Genomic DNA, 20500 nt, shown 5'->3' with positions numbered 1-20500 from the left:
ATTTTGACTTATTGAAAATACATTTCACAGTGGTTTAGATGGTACAAGGACTCTGTACACTATACATTGCTTGCTTTGTCACAAACTGAAATTATGTGAACTATTCAAATGTTATTGCACCTTTAAATGAGGGACTGAGCATGCTTTAGAAATACTTCTTATTTTCAGATTATTCTGCAGTCACTGTTGACAATTTAGCGACTTTGTCCAAAATTTAGCGAGTTCAACTACTTTTCAGGCTGCCTTTGGGGAGTTTTGACAAAGAGGGTTTCTGTGGTTTGATAGCATTTAGCAACTTTTCCCACTCAGTTCTGATGCAAACAAGAGTGGGAGAAGCTGTCTGAGCAACAGAAATCAGAGCAACAGCGCACACACAGGCAGAGAATAACAAGGGACGGGGGTGTAAAGGTGTCGTAAAAATCTTCCCAGTGTGAAATAGTTCAAAATCGTTTTGATTGTGTTCTGATTGTGATGTCATGCTGCAAAATCTCTCCCAGCGTGAAAATGTTCCCAGTTCAATAATTGCACGCACATCTCTTTATATGGATGGCTGAGCTCGTGCTGCTGTTTCTCTCACATCCTCCCTCGAGCTCAAAAACTGTGCTATTGGACACTCGCATTTGCTTCATACATCTGCCAATCAATGGTGGCCAAGAGTATTGAAGTTTGTATCAGAAGCTTGTTGAGACGTGAGATCAGCATATAAATACCAGGACTTGCAAGTCAAAGTGCTGAGGGTTGATGTGAGGAGATTATTTGCGATTGCAAAGACTTGGGCGCTACGTTTTCGATTGACAGTGCATACATATATTTGTTTGTTTGTTTGTTAGTTAGCTAGTGGTACAAACAAGTTAAAACTGCACGCCTCTGAGAACAAGCCATCACAACCAGTTTACAGCTAATTATGCTCATTAGCTAGCTAAATCAAGGGCGAGGGGTTGTGAGAGAAAAATCGTCACGAGCTCAGACATCCACACAAACGCACATGCAATTATTGAGTGGGAACATTTTCACGCTGTGAAAGTTTTTACAACATGACTTCACAATCAAAAGCATCAGAACGATTGGGAACTATTTCACTCTTGGAAGATTTTTACATTACATGCGGATGGAGAGGGGGGAAAAAACGCTATGTCGGGGACAGCAGCTGTGCCGTCATTGCGGCAACACGTGATCTAGCGACTTCCAGTGACAAATCATGTAGCCAATTGCTGATCTCCATGAACAATAGTTGGCAACACTGTCTGCAGTGTGTGTGATAAATGGTTCAATAGGGTGTTTATGGAGCGTGTGCCTAAGAAAAATAGGAATCACTGCTAATTACATTAATGAATTTAATGGAACTGAAAGGCCTTCCTTAGGGAAATGGGTGTGGATTCAAAACACCAATTAAAACTGTAGTTTTATTTTCAAATAATATTAAGGAACTGGAATGAGCCAAGTTAAAAAGTGGTGCATAGCTTTGTTTAGCTATTATTAATACATTTTAAACCAAGCACTCGTATTTGAAAGCTTTATGGAAATAGAAGTGTTTCTTAAAGGATTGCATCACTAAAACGCACAAACAAAAACATGAATACAGCACATGCTGATAAACCAGCACTAGTTGTAAATGAGTGTTTAACCATTAGCATTGGCATAGCAGTAATAGAGTGTGTAGAGCATCTCAGCTACATTCTACCCGGATGTGTGGTGCAGGGCTTAATCTCTCTCACCTAATGTTTTAATACAATTGTTACCATCTGCTCACAGCGCAAAGCCTGTTTAAATAAAGGCTTGTTACAGCCAACTAAAAGATTAGCATGTGTCAATGGCCATTTGTGCATGTAGCTTCTCTTGGATGTCCACCAGCAGACAGTCCCAGCCTGTACATATGGAATAAAACAGAGAAATCTCATTTGGCCACAGGCGTGGTTTTATTGAGCTTATAGATACAATAATTGGATTTGTTAGTAGGTTTACATGCTTCTGTGGAGACGGTGGATAATTGCAATTGGTGTTTTAGATTGAAGCTTCAGTAATTACAGAGGATGAACCCATACTTCTATAACAAGTAATTACTCTGTTCCTGGTACAGCAGGAAGTTTGGATGGCTGCCATCCTGTTTCCTATTCCTGCTGTGCATGGCTCTTTGTTTCCATAATGGAGGCAATGTCTAATGAATGCATGTCTGAGCAGCCATTTTAGCCCTGATGTATGTTTCAGCTAAGCATCCACTTAGCTGCAAATGTATATTTCACATAGTGAATAATTCAACGTTCCAATGTTCCACACTCATCTTCTATCATATCCTCTTCATACTTTAGTCTAAGTGATTCTGTCCTAAATGGTTCCCTATTCACTACATAGTGAACTACTATTGACCTGAGCCCTGCTCAAAAGTAGTGCACTTTGTAGGGAATAAGAGTGCCGTTTGGGAGGCATACATGGTGGCACAAGCTACTAAACTGGATGAAAACTATTCCATAAAAAATGACCCCATCTGAATGTTATAAATGTATGTGTATGTTTTACAGGGACCTATGTGATGCAGGTGACAGCCACAGATGCAGATGACCCTACCTACGGAAACAGTGCCAGGGTGGTCTACAGCATCCTCCATGGCCAGCCATACTTCTCTGTTGATCCCAAGACAGGTAAATAAGATGGGCAACGTCAGTCAGAAATGGGTCTAATTTGGTAATTGTTGTTACTCTTTACATAATTGTATATGGCATTTAAAGTACACTTTTATCCAAAGAAACTTACTGTTTTTATGTACATGTGGTCCTGGGAAGCACCGTGCTCCAACTGAGCCACGTAGGACCCATATGTTGGTCGATGTTGAATGCTGTTATGTTTGGGATTGTGTTAACTATTATCCAGCTTTGTTTGAAATGACAAAAAGGCATGGTAATTATCTGTCCAAAAAAAAGTTTACAAATGCTGTAATAATCGTATAGGTGGCCATATATTCTAACTCTGAAGATTAGAATTGACAAAGTGTTTTCTTGAATTTAATTATACATTATTGATCCTATTAAACAAATGAGTGAGATATCTTGATGTGATTACATTGTAGCTGGCCAGGGCAATGGATTAGAAACAGTGGCAAGCTAAAGTTCCTTAAATTCCTTTATGGTGGACCACATTTCCATCCACAGTTTTTAAAGTCACACTATTAAAAAAAAACAAGACCACTGTGGTGGAAACAGGAAGTTTTGGTGCAACTTTATAAATGTCAACAGTTAATCTGTTCGTTTGACATGGTGGGATCTTTTTGTATCTGTAAAATGAATGTGTGAAATGGCGGTTGAACCGCCTTTATGCTCCATTATTGATATGATAACCATCATATTGAAGTAAACTTGTAGTCACGCGATGATATGGTGTATGGTCCTCCCACTATGAAACAATGCAGTTTATTAGGTTACAGATGAAATAAGTTATGATGAACTTCACATGGTGGTGAAAGTGCATAGTGATCTTGATGCTCCTTTCCAATACATTTTGAGGGTCCTATTCTGGTGACAGGATGATTGATGCTTGACTGCTATTTGGCCACCCAAAATATTCTCGCTCTTATCCATAATAATCTCATCATGCACACTAGCCTATCTGCAGCCAACCTGGTCTCGTAAAGTAGAGGTAACATAGTAAATATAAATCCTGGACATTCAATTTAGTACGATATGTTACATTTGGTATGGTTACTTAATGCGGGGTGGGTGGATGTATAAGCCGAATATCTAGCAACCCAAAGGTTGCAAGTTCCAATCTTATCATGGACTACTTTAGCATGTTAGCTAATTAGCAACTTTCAACCACCACTTACTACTTTTTAGCTACTTTGAAACTACTTAGTATGTTAGCTAACCCTTCCCCAAACCCTAACCGTTTTAGTTACCCTTCCCCTAATCCTAACATTAATCATTTTAGCTAACCCTAACCATAACCCTTTAACCTAACTCCTAAACTTAACCCTAACCTTAACCCCTAACCATAACCCCTAGCCTAGTTAATGTTAGCCAGCTAGCTAATATTACCCACCTAGCTAGAATTCGGAACATAACATAACAACGTATTTGCAAATTCATCATATATTGTACGATTTGCAAATTCATAACATATAATCATACAAAATAGGTGATGGACATCCATAGATTAATACATACCATGCGAAATGTAACATATCATACTAAATGGAGTGTCCCAAATTTACATATGGAATAATGCGAAATGCTCTGAGACCAGGCTGCAGTGCACAGCCTACCCACACTGTATCTGCGAGCTGTTGGCTGGAGCACATGTGCCAAGACCAGAGTAGGCACATTTGCTATTTAACAGTTATACAGTAGTGACAAAACTATTGGTAGAGTTGAACTTTTTTTTAAATTCAGCATATGAAAATTTAAGCAAACTTTTTTTGTATAGATCATTGACAAAACAATTACAATTAAATACATTTTAAGCCCACTTTGTAACACAACAACACGTGGAGAGAAAAAAAATTAAATTCAATATGCGTGCAGTGCACATTACTTTGTCCTCTGTAAAAATGTAAATTCAACTAGAAAAGGACATGTCTTAGAGAAAATGTGTGTGCTTGCTTGTCTTGAAGTATTTTTGTGTGAAATAGTAGTAGTGGTAGTGCTAGTGGTATTGACTGCAGAAGTAATGGTAGTGGCTTGGCATCTATGACCGTGCCAAAGGATCAGCACCTCTCCGACCCTGCACGCTCCAGTTGTCATTTGTGTCCGGGAGCCAGCTTGTGCCAGTGAACATCAATCTTATAATAAACAGCTAACTGTCGAGAACCCTACAACCCTCTTACAGTATGTATTTGATGTAGCCTAATGGTCGATACAGTTTCTACTTCTTATCAGTGTGTTCAAATGTCTAATTGTCTGTGTTATAATTTAGATTTGTATTATGTCTTGAAAGCAAGTGAAAGAAAATGAATGTATGTCACAGAAAAGGGAGGGAAAAAAATATTAGGAAAACATGATAACCATTTCCAACGTGATATCAGAGGGAGAAAGGGAATGGGGAGAATCTATCGCAGATTATGCCTTTCCTCCCTGGAGAATATACAGAACACACACTGTGACTGTATTTCAAACCTGATGGTGAAAAAATCCAACTGTTAAAACAAATGTTTCCCACGCTGAGCCTGCCACTACATACATCAACGCAGCTGAACAAACAAGCAGGAGAGAGAGAAAAAAGAAAGTGGAAAGTGGGGGAGGGAATCACATGCCTTAATCACCATGCACTTCACAGCATCATCCCTCCCTGTTAGAGCCGGCATTCAAAAAAGATGAGAAGAATGTCAAAAAACAACATCCTTTGTTGCACTCGCAGGAGACAGGATTTGAGGATCAAATGTGAAATCCATCCTATTCATATTACGAATGGGGGAATAAGAGAATAGGAAATGTACATCTTGCCACATTTCTATCCCTTCTATCACGCTGACATCCCCCTAGCTGACCTGGCCATTACTCGGCTGTATTTCCTCTGATGTCAAGGTCCCCCAGACCCTCTGGTGAATCATTATAAAGCCTCACTTAGTTCAGTATTGAATGTCAAGTGTCTCCACTTGGTGAAATGACCTCTATTTCTATATATCACAGCCTTGACTTCAGGCACATTAATGCACCTCTAAGTATAGGCTCTTTCTAATGGGGCTGCGTAATGTTGCCTTTTAGTTGTTTCAGCTCATTTTCCAAAGTTAACTCAACTGAAAAATACTGAAATTGTTAATTGTGTAAAAATATTTTTCAACAAAAACGTGTGTTATCCTACAACCTTCAATGACTTGTTGCGTAAAATTCACACTTTTAGACAAATCAATGTGCTTCAGCTGTTTGTTTTTTGTTGTGCTGACAAAGCTACACTGTTAGCAATTGCTATAGATTTTATGATACGGATAGTTGTATGGTACTGTTTTGCTGTGTATTTGCTGTCAATCGCAATGTACTTGGTTACTTTTTGGACCGTCCTGTAAATGATCTTCATATGCTTCACTTGCAATTACAGTTATTATTATAGGGTATTTCAGATGTGCTTACGGCACACACTGTTAAAAATAATTTATAATTTTAAAGTACTTCACCGGCTACATAGTTTCCGTGAAAATACAGCGAATATGCAACTACTATTGTATTTTTACAGTTAAACTGTATTTTCAAAAATAAGTTTACAAAAACATACTGTATTTTTACTGTCAAATTAAGTTGTTATTGCTGTAAAATGACAGCATGGATGGTAGGACTCAACAGGCAGTTATTGTAATTGTACAGGATACATATTACAGTAAAATCTTGTAAAATTCTATACTGTGAGTACATTTTACACTCAACATCATGGGAATTGAACTTACAACCTCCTGGGATTTTAACCTCTATTCTTCTGGTTGCCAGCAACTAGAATGCCACCAGGTCTGTGGAGCTGACAGAGATTGGCCTGACAGATTTATTGTCAATAATATATTTCTGCACTTTGCTAAAAAAATAAGCTCAGAATAAAGTGAATACTTGTCCGATTATCTGACAACACCGACATAAAAATAGCAGTGCTCAGGGACAATTGATGTAAAGTTTGCATAATCTCCCTGGAGATTTTAACTTGAAACCTCTTGGTCGCGAGTGCATCAATGTTTCTGCAGTGCATCCAGGTACATATTTATTACCAAGAACATACTGTATATCCACACACTCTCTGAAAAAGGGTACAGTTAGGATACAGTGTTGTTCCCTGGTGTACAAAAAGGTCAAATTTACACATAAGGTACCTTTAGAGGTACACATATGAGCTTGCATGGTTCTGCTCGGTACCAAATCTGTAGGTATGACAGAGATTGGCCTCAGATGAACAACACTGTACCCTAATCCTTCTCTGATTTTGCGAGTGAGTGGATACATGTTTGCAGTAACAAATATGTACCTGGTGGCTCTGCAGAAACATCAATGCACTCCTGACCAAGAGATTGAAAGTTCAAATCCGAAGAGCTTATGCAAACTTCACGTCAAGTGTCCCAGAGCACTGGTATATGTTGTTGTGGTCAGATAATTGGACAAAGACCTGGTGGTGTAGAAGTTAATTTTCAACCAAATGTTTCTGAGGTCAAATCCCAGATAAGGTTGAGTCTCAAGTGTGCTCATAGTAAGAACTTTACAAGAATGTTACTTTTGACTAAAAGTATCAAGTTCACTCAACAAGTAATTACATCCAAATGTGTCAGTTTCACTCACTTTACTAGGTTGAAATAACTTTAGATTGGACTTGACTTAACATTTTAAGGCGGCAGGGTAACAAACTTATTTAGTTTGACTCAACTATCATACAGCAACCATCAGCCATCCTTCAGAACACATGTTAACCCTCACCTTGTCCCTTCTCTATTATCTTGCTTCCAGCTATCTTCTATTTGGACTGCACAAGTTATGATCATAATAGCGCCTAGATGTCAGATGTCATTTTGACGTGTTCTAAAGATATCATGTTGCCATTAGGTATAATAAGGACGGCCTTGCCGAACATGGACCGCGAGGTGAAGGAGCAGTACCAGGTACTTATCCAGGCCAAGGATATGGGAGGTCAGCTGGGAGGTCTGGCTGGGACCACTACCATCAACATCACCCTCAGTGACGTCAATGACAACCCACCAAGGTTTTCCAAAAGTAAGTGAGAGAGGGAGGGGGGTGCTGTTCTGTGTATGAAGTTTACTTTAAAGTTCCATGTAGACATCTGTTAAAAAAGCATGTTGATAATATTGGTTTTAATATTCCTGTTTCATTTTTTATTGTATAATTGCTTATAATGCTGATTCCCACTGGGCATATATCTATGTTCTTTCCATGTCTTACATATTATATATGATTTACTTGTAGCTTAGTACCTTTCCACGTAAACAGACTTAGGTATTTACCTTCCATTAATCCATTAGTTTTCACTTGCAGTGTTGTTCAACTCAGTGGGAGCTGATGCCTGTAATAAAAAATGTTGGAATTATTTACTTTAAGCCAGCAAACAAATCAATTCAATGGAATAGTTAATCAGTGCAAAACGTAAGATACAGGAGGCAGGCCAAACATACAGATTGTGTAATTGTGTAAGATTTTGCTTTTCATTAATTTATTGATCTATGAAAGTCAGCATATTTGAACAACATCAATGCAACAACTGTGAATATGCATATTTATGAATATTGCCTTTATACATATATTTAAGATCACTCTCCAAAACCCTGTAACTGAATATGAAAGGTTAATGGAATACTACAAACATGCAATTGAAATTGTGATTGAGTATTCTGCTCTGGGGCCTCATTTCTAAATGTTGTGTAGGCACAAGAAAACGATGCCACTTTCTAAGCAAACTTTGGGATTTATAAAAAAACAAACTTGACAGGAGAATATGCGGTCCTCCACGGACACTTTGACGCATACTTATGCACATAAACTGGAGTAATGAAAAACTGCGACTCCGATGGCGGAAGGATGAAACACTTTGAAATTGAAACCATTGTGTGAAATAAATCAAAATATTACCTCTCACGTATTATATATGAAGAGTTCCCTGGAATGCACACAAAAAAAACATGATTTAGGGTAATAAATACAAATCGAAATATGGTTTGCAACAAAAAAAACTAAAATATGTTGCCCAGTTTAATTGAGAATCATATTTAATTGGCTCTGTAATTATTAAACAATACTTGCATGTTATGAAATGTATTCTCATAAATAATAAGGTGAATAGTAGGACAAATTATTTTTAAACTGATGGCGTTTTCAATACCTCAGGCGGGCAGATAGGAGTGCACATGTCGTTATCACATGTTTGTTGCGCAGAACTGTCAATGTGATAATGACCCAGTCATTGTCAGTTACAATCAGGGTAATTACCACACCTGAAGGTGTTACGTAATTGGGTAGCTTTGACAATGAAATGGGTGGGTATAAAAAGGCATGCAATTACAATGCGTAATGATGCACAATGACTGCTTTGGCACTGTTGGAAGATTTGGCGAATGGAAGAATTCGGAGAGAGCGAATTCTCAGAGACAAGCAAGATTTACTTGCCAATGATGATTAGTGGCTTATGAGCCGGTTCCGATTACCAAGAGTGGTTCTCTTGGATCTCTGTGCTGTAGTGTGCCCAGCTTTACAGAAAAGCACCTGCAGAAACCAAGCCGTGCCTGTCACACTTCAACTCCTTGGCAACTCCTTGGCTATTATCCTCGTTAATAGCGTTGATGGTGTCTCTCTGCGTTTGCAGGACTGCATCTGTGAGGACACGGCCGCTGGAGGGTTGTGACGCACAAGGTGCTGTGGAGATGTTGGGGCTGGGCGCACTCAGCTCCTACTCAGCTGCAGCACCACCTCCAGTGGAACACGCAGCGACTAAAAACAATCGAAAATGTCACAATTGTTTATGTAAATAAATGTTTCAACTCTAATGCATTTGATTTACTCTTTTCAAACGAGGGAATACTAATTGCATACCTGGATCATACGGTGCATCTTGCAGCGTACTGACAGGATGTAAGAAAACAGCATAGTTCCAACCCGTCTGTTGGCCTATCACAGTAGAGGCTGAGCGTGGTTAAGACTTGCTCAGCCTATCGCAGGTGCTCAGGCTGGTCCCCGCCTCTTGGCGCTTCTTGGAGTCCACCCTCTGTCGATGTATAGATTCTCATTGTTCTGGTATCACATCCTAGTTAATGCAACTACTCAGTTCCCGTTTTATGTTATTGTGTTATTCAGTATTTTCTAATTCAATCAAACCTTGTGATGAGCCTCCCCTCCCTGTACCTGATTAACCACAACTTTGTAAGATACAGCAAGTCACACCGTGTTGCTAAACATTGTCACATACAAACACAAGGACAAAGCATCTGCTGGGCTGTTATCTACAGTTTTGCAACATGCAGCAGTCTCAGCATGTTGCTCAGTCCTTGACACACACACACACACACACAGACAGACAATTGCTGTTCAAACAATTCAATCTTACGTGATATAGTAGTGGGTTATAGAGCATAGACATAAATCCTCACAAAGGAAAGTACCTTTAGTCAATCTGCTTTCAGTGTGAGAGCTTCCCATGTCTGGAAAACTCTGCCATTAGACACAACTGTGATTAATGATGCACTGTCCCTGTAAAAATAAAAACTACTCAAACTGCAATCAATTTTAATGATCTGACATTGTTCAGCGTAATGGAAACAGATTACAATGTTAGACTACATGAACTTTCTTGCTCAAATTCACTGGTGTTACCTAAACAATCAAACCAAGAATCAATAACCATCAGAATACATTATCATAATATTTCCTTACTCACACCTGAATCACTTTCAGCTTAACTCTACTATTTCTTTTTCCCCCAGTGGGCAAAAATATAACCCCTCTCATTTCAACGTTTCACCTTCAACCGAACTTTACAACTTTTTCTTCTCTTTCCTCTTCCCACTTATGAAATGTCCAAGACTATAAAAATAACACACACAGCGCCAAAATTATAACATGTGTCAGTCAATCTATAAGAATTAAAAACATTTCGGTGGGCACCACTCTATCGCCATTATTTCTCCGCTTTTATTTAGAATTTCATAACTTTAGGCAACTGTCTCCTCTATGATACAGTCATTTAAATGCGACTCAATTCTCAATACATTATTCCAGCTGATCATTTAGTGAACAGACACCGTCTTTTATCAAAATTCGTTTCGCTATTATTTTGAATGAATTAGTCTTATCAATTTAACCTAAACAATCTATTAAAAAGTTAAATGTATCCCTTCTTTCGATTTGAACCAAACAAGCTATTAAAACGTTCAGTTTATATCTTATACAAACACTAGTGACCATAACCTTCCAGGCAAAACATACAAATAGTTGAATTACAATCAAAAACTCAGAATTTAGTCAGAGCATTGGCTGGGAAACAAACCCGAGCCTCCAGCTTGGAAGGCAGCTATGCTCACCACTATACCACCAACACTATGTGAATGACTAAGATTCTCCGCAAATAAACCCACTTTACAACTGTCCGTATTCGTAAAATCAAGACACATCACTATCGAGACAATTCCCCCCAAAATAGCTCTAATTTAAAGGTCCAAGCGTTACTTCGGCTATGATTCTCAAAATCTTGCTCCTTTTAATAAAAGTAGATTATGTTTAGTCATGCAACGTATTTCAATTACTTTACTACATCACATTAATCACGCAATGCTAATAAATTTGATGGAAACCTTAGGCTTTGTACGACATTATAAATTACATCGAGATTCCCTCTTAATTCACTCTAATTTATGGAAAACAGTTTATTCAATATATCCCGCAACTCCTCTCATACTGGGAAGAAAAAATAAAACATTTTCAGACCTTAAGGGCAGTTTTATTTCAAATGTTGTACCCAGACGGAGATAATCCAAAAAGCATTTTATAGTTCCATCGTTAGGGTAAGATAATCAAAAGTGGACACACTCTAATCAGTTTCTAGAGCTCAATTTCCCAGGTTTTGTAGACTAGTTTAATAGTGCTTAAAACCTCATCTTTATCAAATTATCCATTAAAGATACCAACTCAAAACCTACGTACATCTATGAATGGGTGGTTTAAATTGTATCTAATTAAATTCTCAGCATTACTTCATCAAATCTCTAGTAATTGATTATACACACATTTCAAATATTCACAGAATCCATATAAAACGTAAGAAAATCTTAGGTACTCACACAGAACTTTAAGGATCACCCACACAGGATTGGTCAGATGTTCACACAGAACTGGTCAGATGTTCACCCAGAACATCAGAACATTCTTGAAAGGTTACCCACACAGAGTCAACCTACCCCGCTCACACAGAACGCTCCTACAAATATTACCTAGTGATCCCATAACAAAATACTCACACAGAGTAACCCAGGGCATACCTGGCTAGCACATTTAAAATAATTGGAATTCACCACCTCTGAGAGTCACTTAGACAGTCACACAGACACATAGAATGAGGTCCGTCTTCCAGTAGGGCTTCACCAAGTACCATGTTTCACACAGAACACACAATCATCCTGGCCCTCACCCCCACAGACCGCACCAATCCCCACTGCCGGGACGGCTCTTGGTCGCCCGCAACCGGACAGTGGCAGAGTATCTTTGAGTCCACAAACTCTCAGATTACTCTCCTCTGACTCAGCCTTGCTTACGCCTCCAAGGTGCCCTCCTTACAAAGGAATTCACACTCAGAGTATACGTAACAGAGGCATATTTAAAAACTCGACTTCAAGTGTGTGTGGTTCGCTCACCTCTTTCTTTAAAAAAAACCTCAGTTCGAGATGTGGTATCCACTCGGCTCGCTGCCTCTCAGATCAAAGGTTGGTCCATCTGCTTCGTTCCCAAAGTGTGGTTTCCCTGAGATCCAAAGTTTGAGGGATTCCTCGTGCACAATTTATTTACCTAGATTGTCAGGAACGGTCACCGAGTGAAGATTCACATCCGGTCCGTGATGCCAAATGTCGTGGTAATTACCTGTATTAATAAAAATTGAGAGAGCAAACCACACACAAGTCAGAGTTATATTATAAAGTCCATATTTAATTATATATGAGCTTCACCATAGCCCTGTGGCTCTCAGATCAATTCAGTGTCTATAAGTTAATTCTCTGAGAGTGCTTACAAAACAATTCTTACTATCATTTATAGCCAAGACACACCCCTCTCAACTCACATGACCAATAACAGATCTTAGGAACATTACACAAAGAACATTTTACTTCAAAGAGGAGTATCCCATAGCTAGATAGCATTAGCTATAAATTATTGTTCAGTTTGCTCTCTTAGACAAGATTCAAATCTAGTTCTTGGTACCACTTAGGACCAACACATTACCTTATCCAATGGCATATATCAATTGTCAATTCTAGATACCTCCATCCCAAATACACCTCCTCCTGGACAAGATCAGAAAAGACAGTGAGCCTTTTAGGTCAAATACTAGGTCAAGATAAGGGCAACCTCAGAGGGGACATACAATAGTTACAGACACATTCCCATAAGAAGACAAGCCTCCATTCTGTCCTCCTCCCCTTCTGATATTCTTCATAGCATCACATGGTTTAACAGATACATTGACAAATGAAGACAAGCCTGACCTCTCCCCTTTCTGGGCCCCTAGTGACTAAGCCCTGGAGAAGAGAGAGGAAAATGCAACTGCCATCAGTATTATCCAAAAGAAAACATCATAATGACAAATATCTCACATAAGCATTATTATGTAAATAAAACATTTTATTTATCAATGTTACCTAACTAATTCTGATTCAGCCACGACAATTCACAGCATCCGCCACATGCTGCCACTAACGCCTTTTTCGCATTTGTAATGCCCACACTGTGTCCACCAAACAATATATATTTTTCTTGCTTCAACCTCTCCTACAAGAACTTTCATTTCACACTGGGTGAAATTTTTTTTTTTTGCCTTTCTGTCGGGATTTGCCGTCATTGTCGTCTAGCAGTCAGTATGGATGAATATTAATTAGGGGCGTTTCTCTGACGATTTATAGGCAACTATGGGTGTTAAAAGGGTGGGACAAGACTCTCGCTCACGTGCGCCAAATTTTGAGCTGATTGTGATTTATAAAGGGAAACCGGGCGTAAGCACTTTCTGTTTTGTTCATTTGACGTGAATCCTCCGCACAGTCTTATAAATGAGGCCCCTGGTCTTTTGATATTTTTGATATGCCTTTTACAACAGGCTACTTGGGCAGGTAGTCACTCCACTCTACTAATACTATGATATTTCCATAATGATGTTACAGCACCAAGGTTCAGACCAGGGGTGAAGTCGTCTGTCCTTTCTTTATGTCTGCTGCTCTCTCTCCCTTTCTCGTGCTGCATTGCACAAAAATGTACCATGCCAACAATGCCAATTGGCAGATGCAGTTGCTCTGCTGCTCACTTCCAAACCATTTAGGGACACTGAAAAAAAGATCAATACAATGGCAGAAGTTGAAAATGAACTAGACTCTAGATCAATCTATTTGTTTGTTTTTGTCTGTAAGGTTTCTTTCATCTGAGAGTCCCAGAGTCCTCTGCAGTGGGTTCTGCTGTGGGAAGAATCAAAGCTCATGACTTGGACATTGGGAAGAACGCGGAAGTAGAGTACAACATCGTACCGGGGGACGGAGGCAACATGTTTGACATCATCACCAATGAACACAATCAGGAAGGAATCCTCATTCTCAAAAGGGTAAGGGTCTTCATCAGTCACGTGATGGCACTTTAAATCAAAGGACAGGATTATAGTAATGGGCTGGAATGGAATGATTGGAATGTTCCCTTTCAGTGTTCCCTTTCAGTCAGTCCACTTCGGTACAACATACTATGGGTAGTCGCACTCTCGCAAGGATCTACAATCGCACCTGACAAGGCCTATCTTGACGATTGGCTGATCGTGGTCACAACAGATGCGTCCCCCCAAGGGTGGGGCACGCTGTGCAAGGGTTACTCAATTTGGGGAGTATGGACGGTGTCACATAGTGCTTGCTATATTAATTACCTGGAACTTCTGACAGTGTACGCATCTCTCAGGCAGCTCTCACAAGTGTGCCCAATTTGACTGCCGCTTGTAGAGAGATTACCAAAGGCTGGAGCATCACTTCACCAGCTCAGGGCATGCCCACACCAGCATGCATTTGTATTCTACTTGTGTGCTGCTATAGCCCCTTGCTTTAGCTACCGTCGTGGAGTTCTGTAAATATTTTCATAAAGAAACTGTTAAAACATACAGGTGCTAAATCAAGGTGACTTACAAAGACGAGGAGCAAGAGAGTGATTGTGATGTAAGGTAGTGTCCACAACCAAATAACCATTGTGGAATCTGAAAAGACAGCCTGATGGTGTACTTACTATGTGGACATGATAAAATAAAGGAATGAGGTGGGTAGATAACTAAATGTCATAGTAGCAAAGTATTTTTAAACTAAAAATCAGATCTCTTAAATGTTTCGTTCATTTTAGTTCTATTAGAGAATAGATGTACAATAGGCCATAATTGATATTTTGCCCAATAGGTCTGGCACATTCCCACGTTCAAGGAGCTTTTGATTGGGTTATTTTGCCTAAAAACCTTTCAGCAATGGTGGGCCGTCAGGGCCAGCAAGGCCTTCTCTGCTGGCCTAAACATCATCAGAATATAATTTTTTTTTTAAATATATTTTCCCACAAATATGTATTAAATTATTCCCCAGAGTAAGAGTTATACTCTTCATTTCATAGCTTTCCTCTTGGTTGCACTGCTTCCAGCCCCAGGTTGAGATTTGGAGGGCTGGTCTTTATGTTAGATCTTTTATCCAATCATATTCAGCCATCATGTGTTGCCAGGGGTCTAAAATCTGCCCTCAGGCCTTCAGAATCAACAGTGCAGGCGCTTGTAGCTTAAAGTGAATGGAAATGAAAATTTAGTGTCAACCAATCAGCTTTAGAGTTGGCTATTGTATGCCTGCTGGCTGGCTCCAGTGTTACACAAGGAGCCAGCTAGCAGGCGTAGTGCGAGCACGTCTTTTGATTGGATTACCAATATTGAGAGGAAGGTCCTTTGGGCAGGTCTATGCAGAACCTCAGAACTAGGAAACTGAATTTGATAAACAAATTAATTTGCGTACTACTAAGCTGTTTTTTCAACCCACAATGGCGGAAGGAGGAGAAGATATCGATTTAGTCGAGGATATAATTATAAGGCCATTCTCAAGACGAACTTTTCAAGAAAAGTTAGACATTGTAAGGAGAGGTCGCACGATGCCGACGCTACAAAGCCTGTCACAGGCAGGAAAGGGGTTCGTTCGCCACTTTCAAAGTTGGATGAATTTTGTTTTCAAATAATCAGTCTTTGGTGAGTAGGCATACAATGCATTTTATTTTTCATTAAATGTGTATGTATGTTTCGCATTTTATTTAGTTAATATTAAATAGCCTATATATTAACATAATAAAATGGCAAATAGCCTATATTGCAAATTATTTGTTTTCTTTCTTTTATTTTCAGTGAATAGTTATGTGTCTGTATCATCACGGTGAAAATGCTTTGGGTGCGACAATCCGCTGTTTAGTGAACACACTGTATTATAATTTTTTTGGACTTAAAGCTCAAAGTTTGTGGACCAGAAATGGATAGAAGACGAATATTAATATAACTCTGTTGCACTCGACTATGTTCTTGCCTATTAGTTGAACTGTACTGTATTCCCCTGCAATTCTCTGAATAAAAATGTCAATTTCAAGCTGATGCAACGCCGGGTTATACTGCGTTTCTGTCTAAATGTATAGTGTCTAGAGCCATGGCATCATAATGATGGTAATAAGAGGTGGATTAATTTGGGTGGGACTGTGTAGGACCTCACTGAAGGCCCAGGCCCCAGGCCCACGGCACGCCACTGCCTTTAGGCCTACCCATAGAAAAATCAAAAAGAAACTTTGCATCTCTGCGAAGCCTGGCAAGACTGGCCAAAAGGATGTTTAGCATCCCCAGTGGCCCTGCAAGTATGGAGAGGATATTCTCTGATGCTGGTTGGCTCTCTAGGCACCATCACATGAGCCTGAAACCACAGACTGGCCAAACTCGTGTTTCTAAGGCACTAATAAGTCCTTTTTCATTTAATTTGTATTTAATTATGAGTAAGTCACAGCCTATATGGGCAATGTATAGACTATATAATCATTTAATACAACAAAATGCTTTTTTTTACATGCTGAGCTCTTTATGTCCCTTCCAGCCTCTTGTGTCACACTCACAAATGCTTCGCAATTTATTTCTTTGTAGGCTATAACCTTGAAATAATTGAAATAATATAGCCTTCATTCATTTTCATTTGACACACTGAACTCTATCAGAGAAGTAGTTGGTAAACCAGGCGAGGCAATCATTTGAGAAACCAAGGCTGTCGAGTCTGCCAATAAGAATGTTGTGATTGACAGAGTCGAAAGCCTTGGTCAGGTCTCTTATTGATGACGGTTATGATGTCGTTTAGAACCTTGAGTGTGGCTGAGGTGCACCCATGAACAGCTCTGAAACCAGATTGCATAGCGGAGAAGGTATGGTTGGATTCAAAAGGGTGAGTAATCTGTTTGCAACCCCTATTGGCTTTTGAAGACCTTAGAAAGACAGGGTAGGATAGATATAGGTCTGTAGCAGTTTGGGTCTAGAGTGTCACCCCCTTTGAAGAGGGGGATGACCGCGGCAGCTTTCCAATCTTTGGGAATCTCAGACGATACGAAAGAGAGGTTGAACAGGCTAGTAATAGGGGTTGCAATAATTTCGGCAGATAATTTTAGAAAGAGAGGGTCCAGATTGTCTGGCCCGGCTGATTTGTAGAGGTCCAGATTTTGCAGCTCTTTCAGAACATCAGCTATCTGGATTTGGGTAAAGGAGAAATGGTGGGGGCTTTGGAGGGTTGCTGTGGAGGGTTCCGGGCAGTTGACCGGGGTAGGGGTAGCCATGTGGAAAGCATGGCCAGCCGTAGAGAAATGCTTATTGAAATTCTCAATTATAGTGGATTTATCAGTGGTGGCAGTGTTTCCAAGCCTCAGAGCAGTGGGCAGCCGGGAGGAGGTGCTCTTATTCTCCATGGACTTTTTGAGTTAGTACTACAGGATGCAAATTTCTGTTTGAAAAAGCTTGCCTTAGCTTTTCTAACTGCCTGTGGGATCAGTGTGGTAGATGTGTTGTTACCTACCCTTACCACCTGGGGGTGACCTGTCAGGAAGTCCAGGATCCAGTTGCAGAGGAAGGTGTTTAGTCCCAGGGTACTTAGCTTATTGATGAGCTTGGAGGGCACATGGTGTTGAACGCTGAGCTGTCAATGAATAGCATTCTCACATACAGTAGGTGTTCCTTTTGTCTAGGTGGGAAAGGGCAGTGTGGAGTGCAATAGACACTGCATCAACTGTGGATCTGTTGGGGCAGTATGCAAATTGGAGTTGGTCTAGGGTTTCTGGGATGATGGTGTTGATGTGAGCCATGACCAGCGTTTCAAAGCGATTCATGGCTACAGCCGTGAGTGCTACGGGTCAGCACTCATTTAGGCAGGTTACCTTAGTGTTCTTGGGCACAGGCACTATGGTGGTCTGCTTAAAATATGTTGGTATTACAGACTCAGATAGGGAGAGGTTGAAAATGTCAGTGAAGACACTTGCTAGTTGGTCAGCGCATGCTCGCAGTACACGTCCTAGTAATCCGTCTGTGTGTATACCTTGTGAATTTTGACCTGTCTAAAGGTCTTACTAAATTGGCTGCGGAGAGTGTGATCACACAGACTTCCGGTTCAGCTGGTGCTCTCATGCGTGTGTCAGTGTTATTTGCCTTGAAGGGAGCATAGAAGTAGTTTAGCTCACCTGGTAGGCTCGTGTCACTGGGTAACTCTCGGCAGTGCTTCCCTTTGTAGTCTGTAATGGTTTGCAGGCCCTGCCACATCCGACGAGCGTCGGCTTTGCGGGATTGAGGGATTTATTATAAGCTTCCGGGTTTGAAGCTTATCTTGAAAGCAGCAGCTCTAGCCTTTAGCTCAGTGCAGATGCTGCCTATAATCCATGGTTTCTGGTCGGGGTATGTACGTACGGTCACTGTGGGGACGACGTCATCAATGCATTTATTGATGAAGCCAATGACAGATGTGGTGTACTCCTCGATGCCATTGGAGGAATCCCGAACGTATTCCAGTCTGTGTTAGCAAAACAGTCCTGTAGCTTAGCATCTGCTTCATCTGATCACTTTTTTATTGACCAACCACTCAACTCCTCTTACATGCTCTGCCCCATGTGTTTGTCGGGCGGCATGTGCAGGTCAATTCCGCCAACATGACGACAGTGGCATACAGTACATCAACAGGCAGGGGGGACTCAGTCCCTCCCCCTCCACATCTTGACTCGCTCCTTGTTGCTGTTGAGCAGTGCACATTTGCTCTCAGACTATGAATGTTCCCATTTGCCTCAACTCCAGTGCAGATCTGCTATCCAGGGGATGGGGCACTCTTCCACAGAATTGGAGACTACACCCCTAGGTGGTTGCCCAGATATGGGAGAGGTTCGGCAGGGCCCCGTTGGGAACTGATGTTCTGGCGCACCAGTGGCCTCAGACCTTCCTTAACGCATTTCCGGCGGTGGTTCTGATTCAGCCCATGTTGGAGATGGTGCGGCGGGAGGGCTTATCATTCATTATTTTGGCTCCCGGTTGATTTTTTAAAATGTTATTGTTTTTAATATCTGTGTTTTCGCATTTACATTGAGTGATTGACTGATGAATCTTATGCTACACAAAGATAAATCATATACATTTGTCTAAACTAATCCAATCATTTTGTCATTATGAAAGCAGAAATTCCAGTGGCAAAATTCCTGGCAGTACTCCAATAGGATTATAATTTTTTTATCTGGGATTTTTGGAAAAGGAAGTGAATTTTTTTAACCCTATTTGCTGGCCTTGTCCCTGTAAACCAGGAATTTCAGGACACTGTATTAGGGTAAAACAAGGCCTCAAAATAAGGTCTTAAGGTACACTATAATAAACAAAAGTATGTATACACCCCTTTAAATTAGTGGATTCGACTATTTCAGCTACACCCATTGCTGACAGGTGTATAGAATAGAGCACACAGCCACGCCATCTCCAAAAACAAACATTGGCACTAGAATGGCCTTACTCAAAAGTTCAGTGACTTTCAACGGGGCACCATCATAGGACAAGTCAGTTTGTAAATTTCTGCCCTGCTAGAGCTGCCCCGGTCAACTGTAAGTGATGTTATTGTGAATTGGAAACGTCTTGGAGCAACAACGGCTCAGCCTCGAAGTGGAAGGCCACACAAGCTCACAGAATAGGACCGAACGGGACTGTGCTGAAGCGCATAGAGCGTAAAAACCATCTGTCTTTGGTTGCAACAATCACTAAAGAGTTCCAAACTGCCTCTGGAAGAAACGTCAGCACAAGAACTGTCGCACACAATCCTAAGATGCCAAGCGTCAACTAGTGGTGTAAATCTTGCCTCCATTGGACTCTGGAGCAGTGGAAATGCGTTCTCTGAAGTGGTGAATCACACTTCGCCATCTTGCAGTCCGACAGACGAATCTGGGTTTGGCGGATACCAGTAGAAGACTACCTGCCCCAATGCATAGTGCGAATTGTAAAGTCTGGTGTAGGAGGATTAATGGTCTAGGGCTGTTTTTCATGGTTCAGCAGACAATGACATTCGAGACGATTCTGTGCTTCCAACTTTGTGGCAACAGCTTGGAGAAGGCCCTTTCCGTTTTCAGCATGACAATGCCCCCATGCACAAAGTGAGGTCCATGTTGGTTTGTTGGTTGTCTGTTGTTTTCCATTTGGTCATTTTTATTAAATTTGGATCATCGTCATCTAAGAACTGGAATTGTGAGGTGACCAGGGGTTTGAAGAGGGTGGAGGTGACTAGGAAAGGATTTGTTGGCAGGGCGGAGGTGAAAACTCCAACAGGGTGGGG

The 20500-nt window shown here is 40.5% G+C and overlaps 1 protein-coding gene across 1 annotated transcript in view; it reads left to right on the top strand.

Moving 5' to 3' along the window:
• The window catches only part of LOC112215608 (cadherin-12-like), a 207253-nt gene that overhangs the window by 126814 nt on the left and 59939 nt on the right, over positions 1-20500 (top strand). The window contains exons 4-6 of the mRNA XM_024374772.2: positions 2517-2636; positions 7497-7664; positions 14060-14247. Of these exons, the coding sequence (XP_024230540.1) occupies positions 2517-2636; positions 7497-7664; positions 14060-14247 (476 nt within the window). The remainder of the gene's footprint in view (positions 1-2516; positions 2637-7496; positions 7665-14059; positions 14248-20500) is intronic.

Source organism: Oncorhynchus tshawytscha, linkage group LG16 (genome assembly GCF_018296145.1).
Source record: "Oncorhynchus tshawytscha isolate Ot180627B linkage group LG16, Otsh_v2.0, whole genome shotgun sequence".
In the NCBI taxonomy this organism is placed as follows: Eukaryota; Metazoa; Chordata; class Actinopteri; order Salmoniformes; family Salmonidae; genus Oncorhynchus; species Oncorhynchus tshawytscha.
This window is presented reverse-complemented; position numbering and strand designations above follow the sequence as displayed.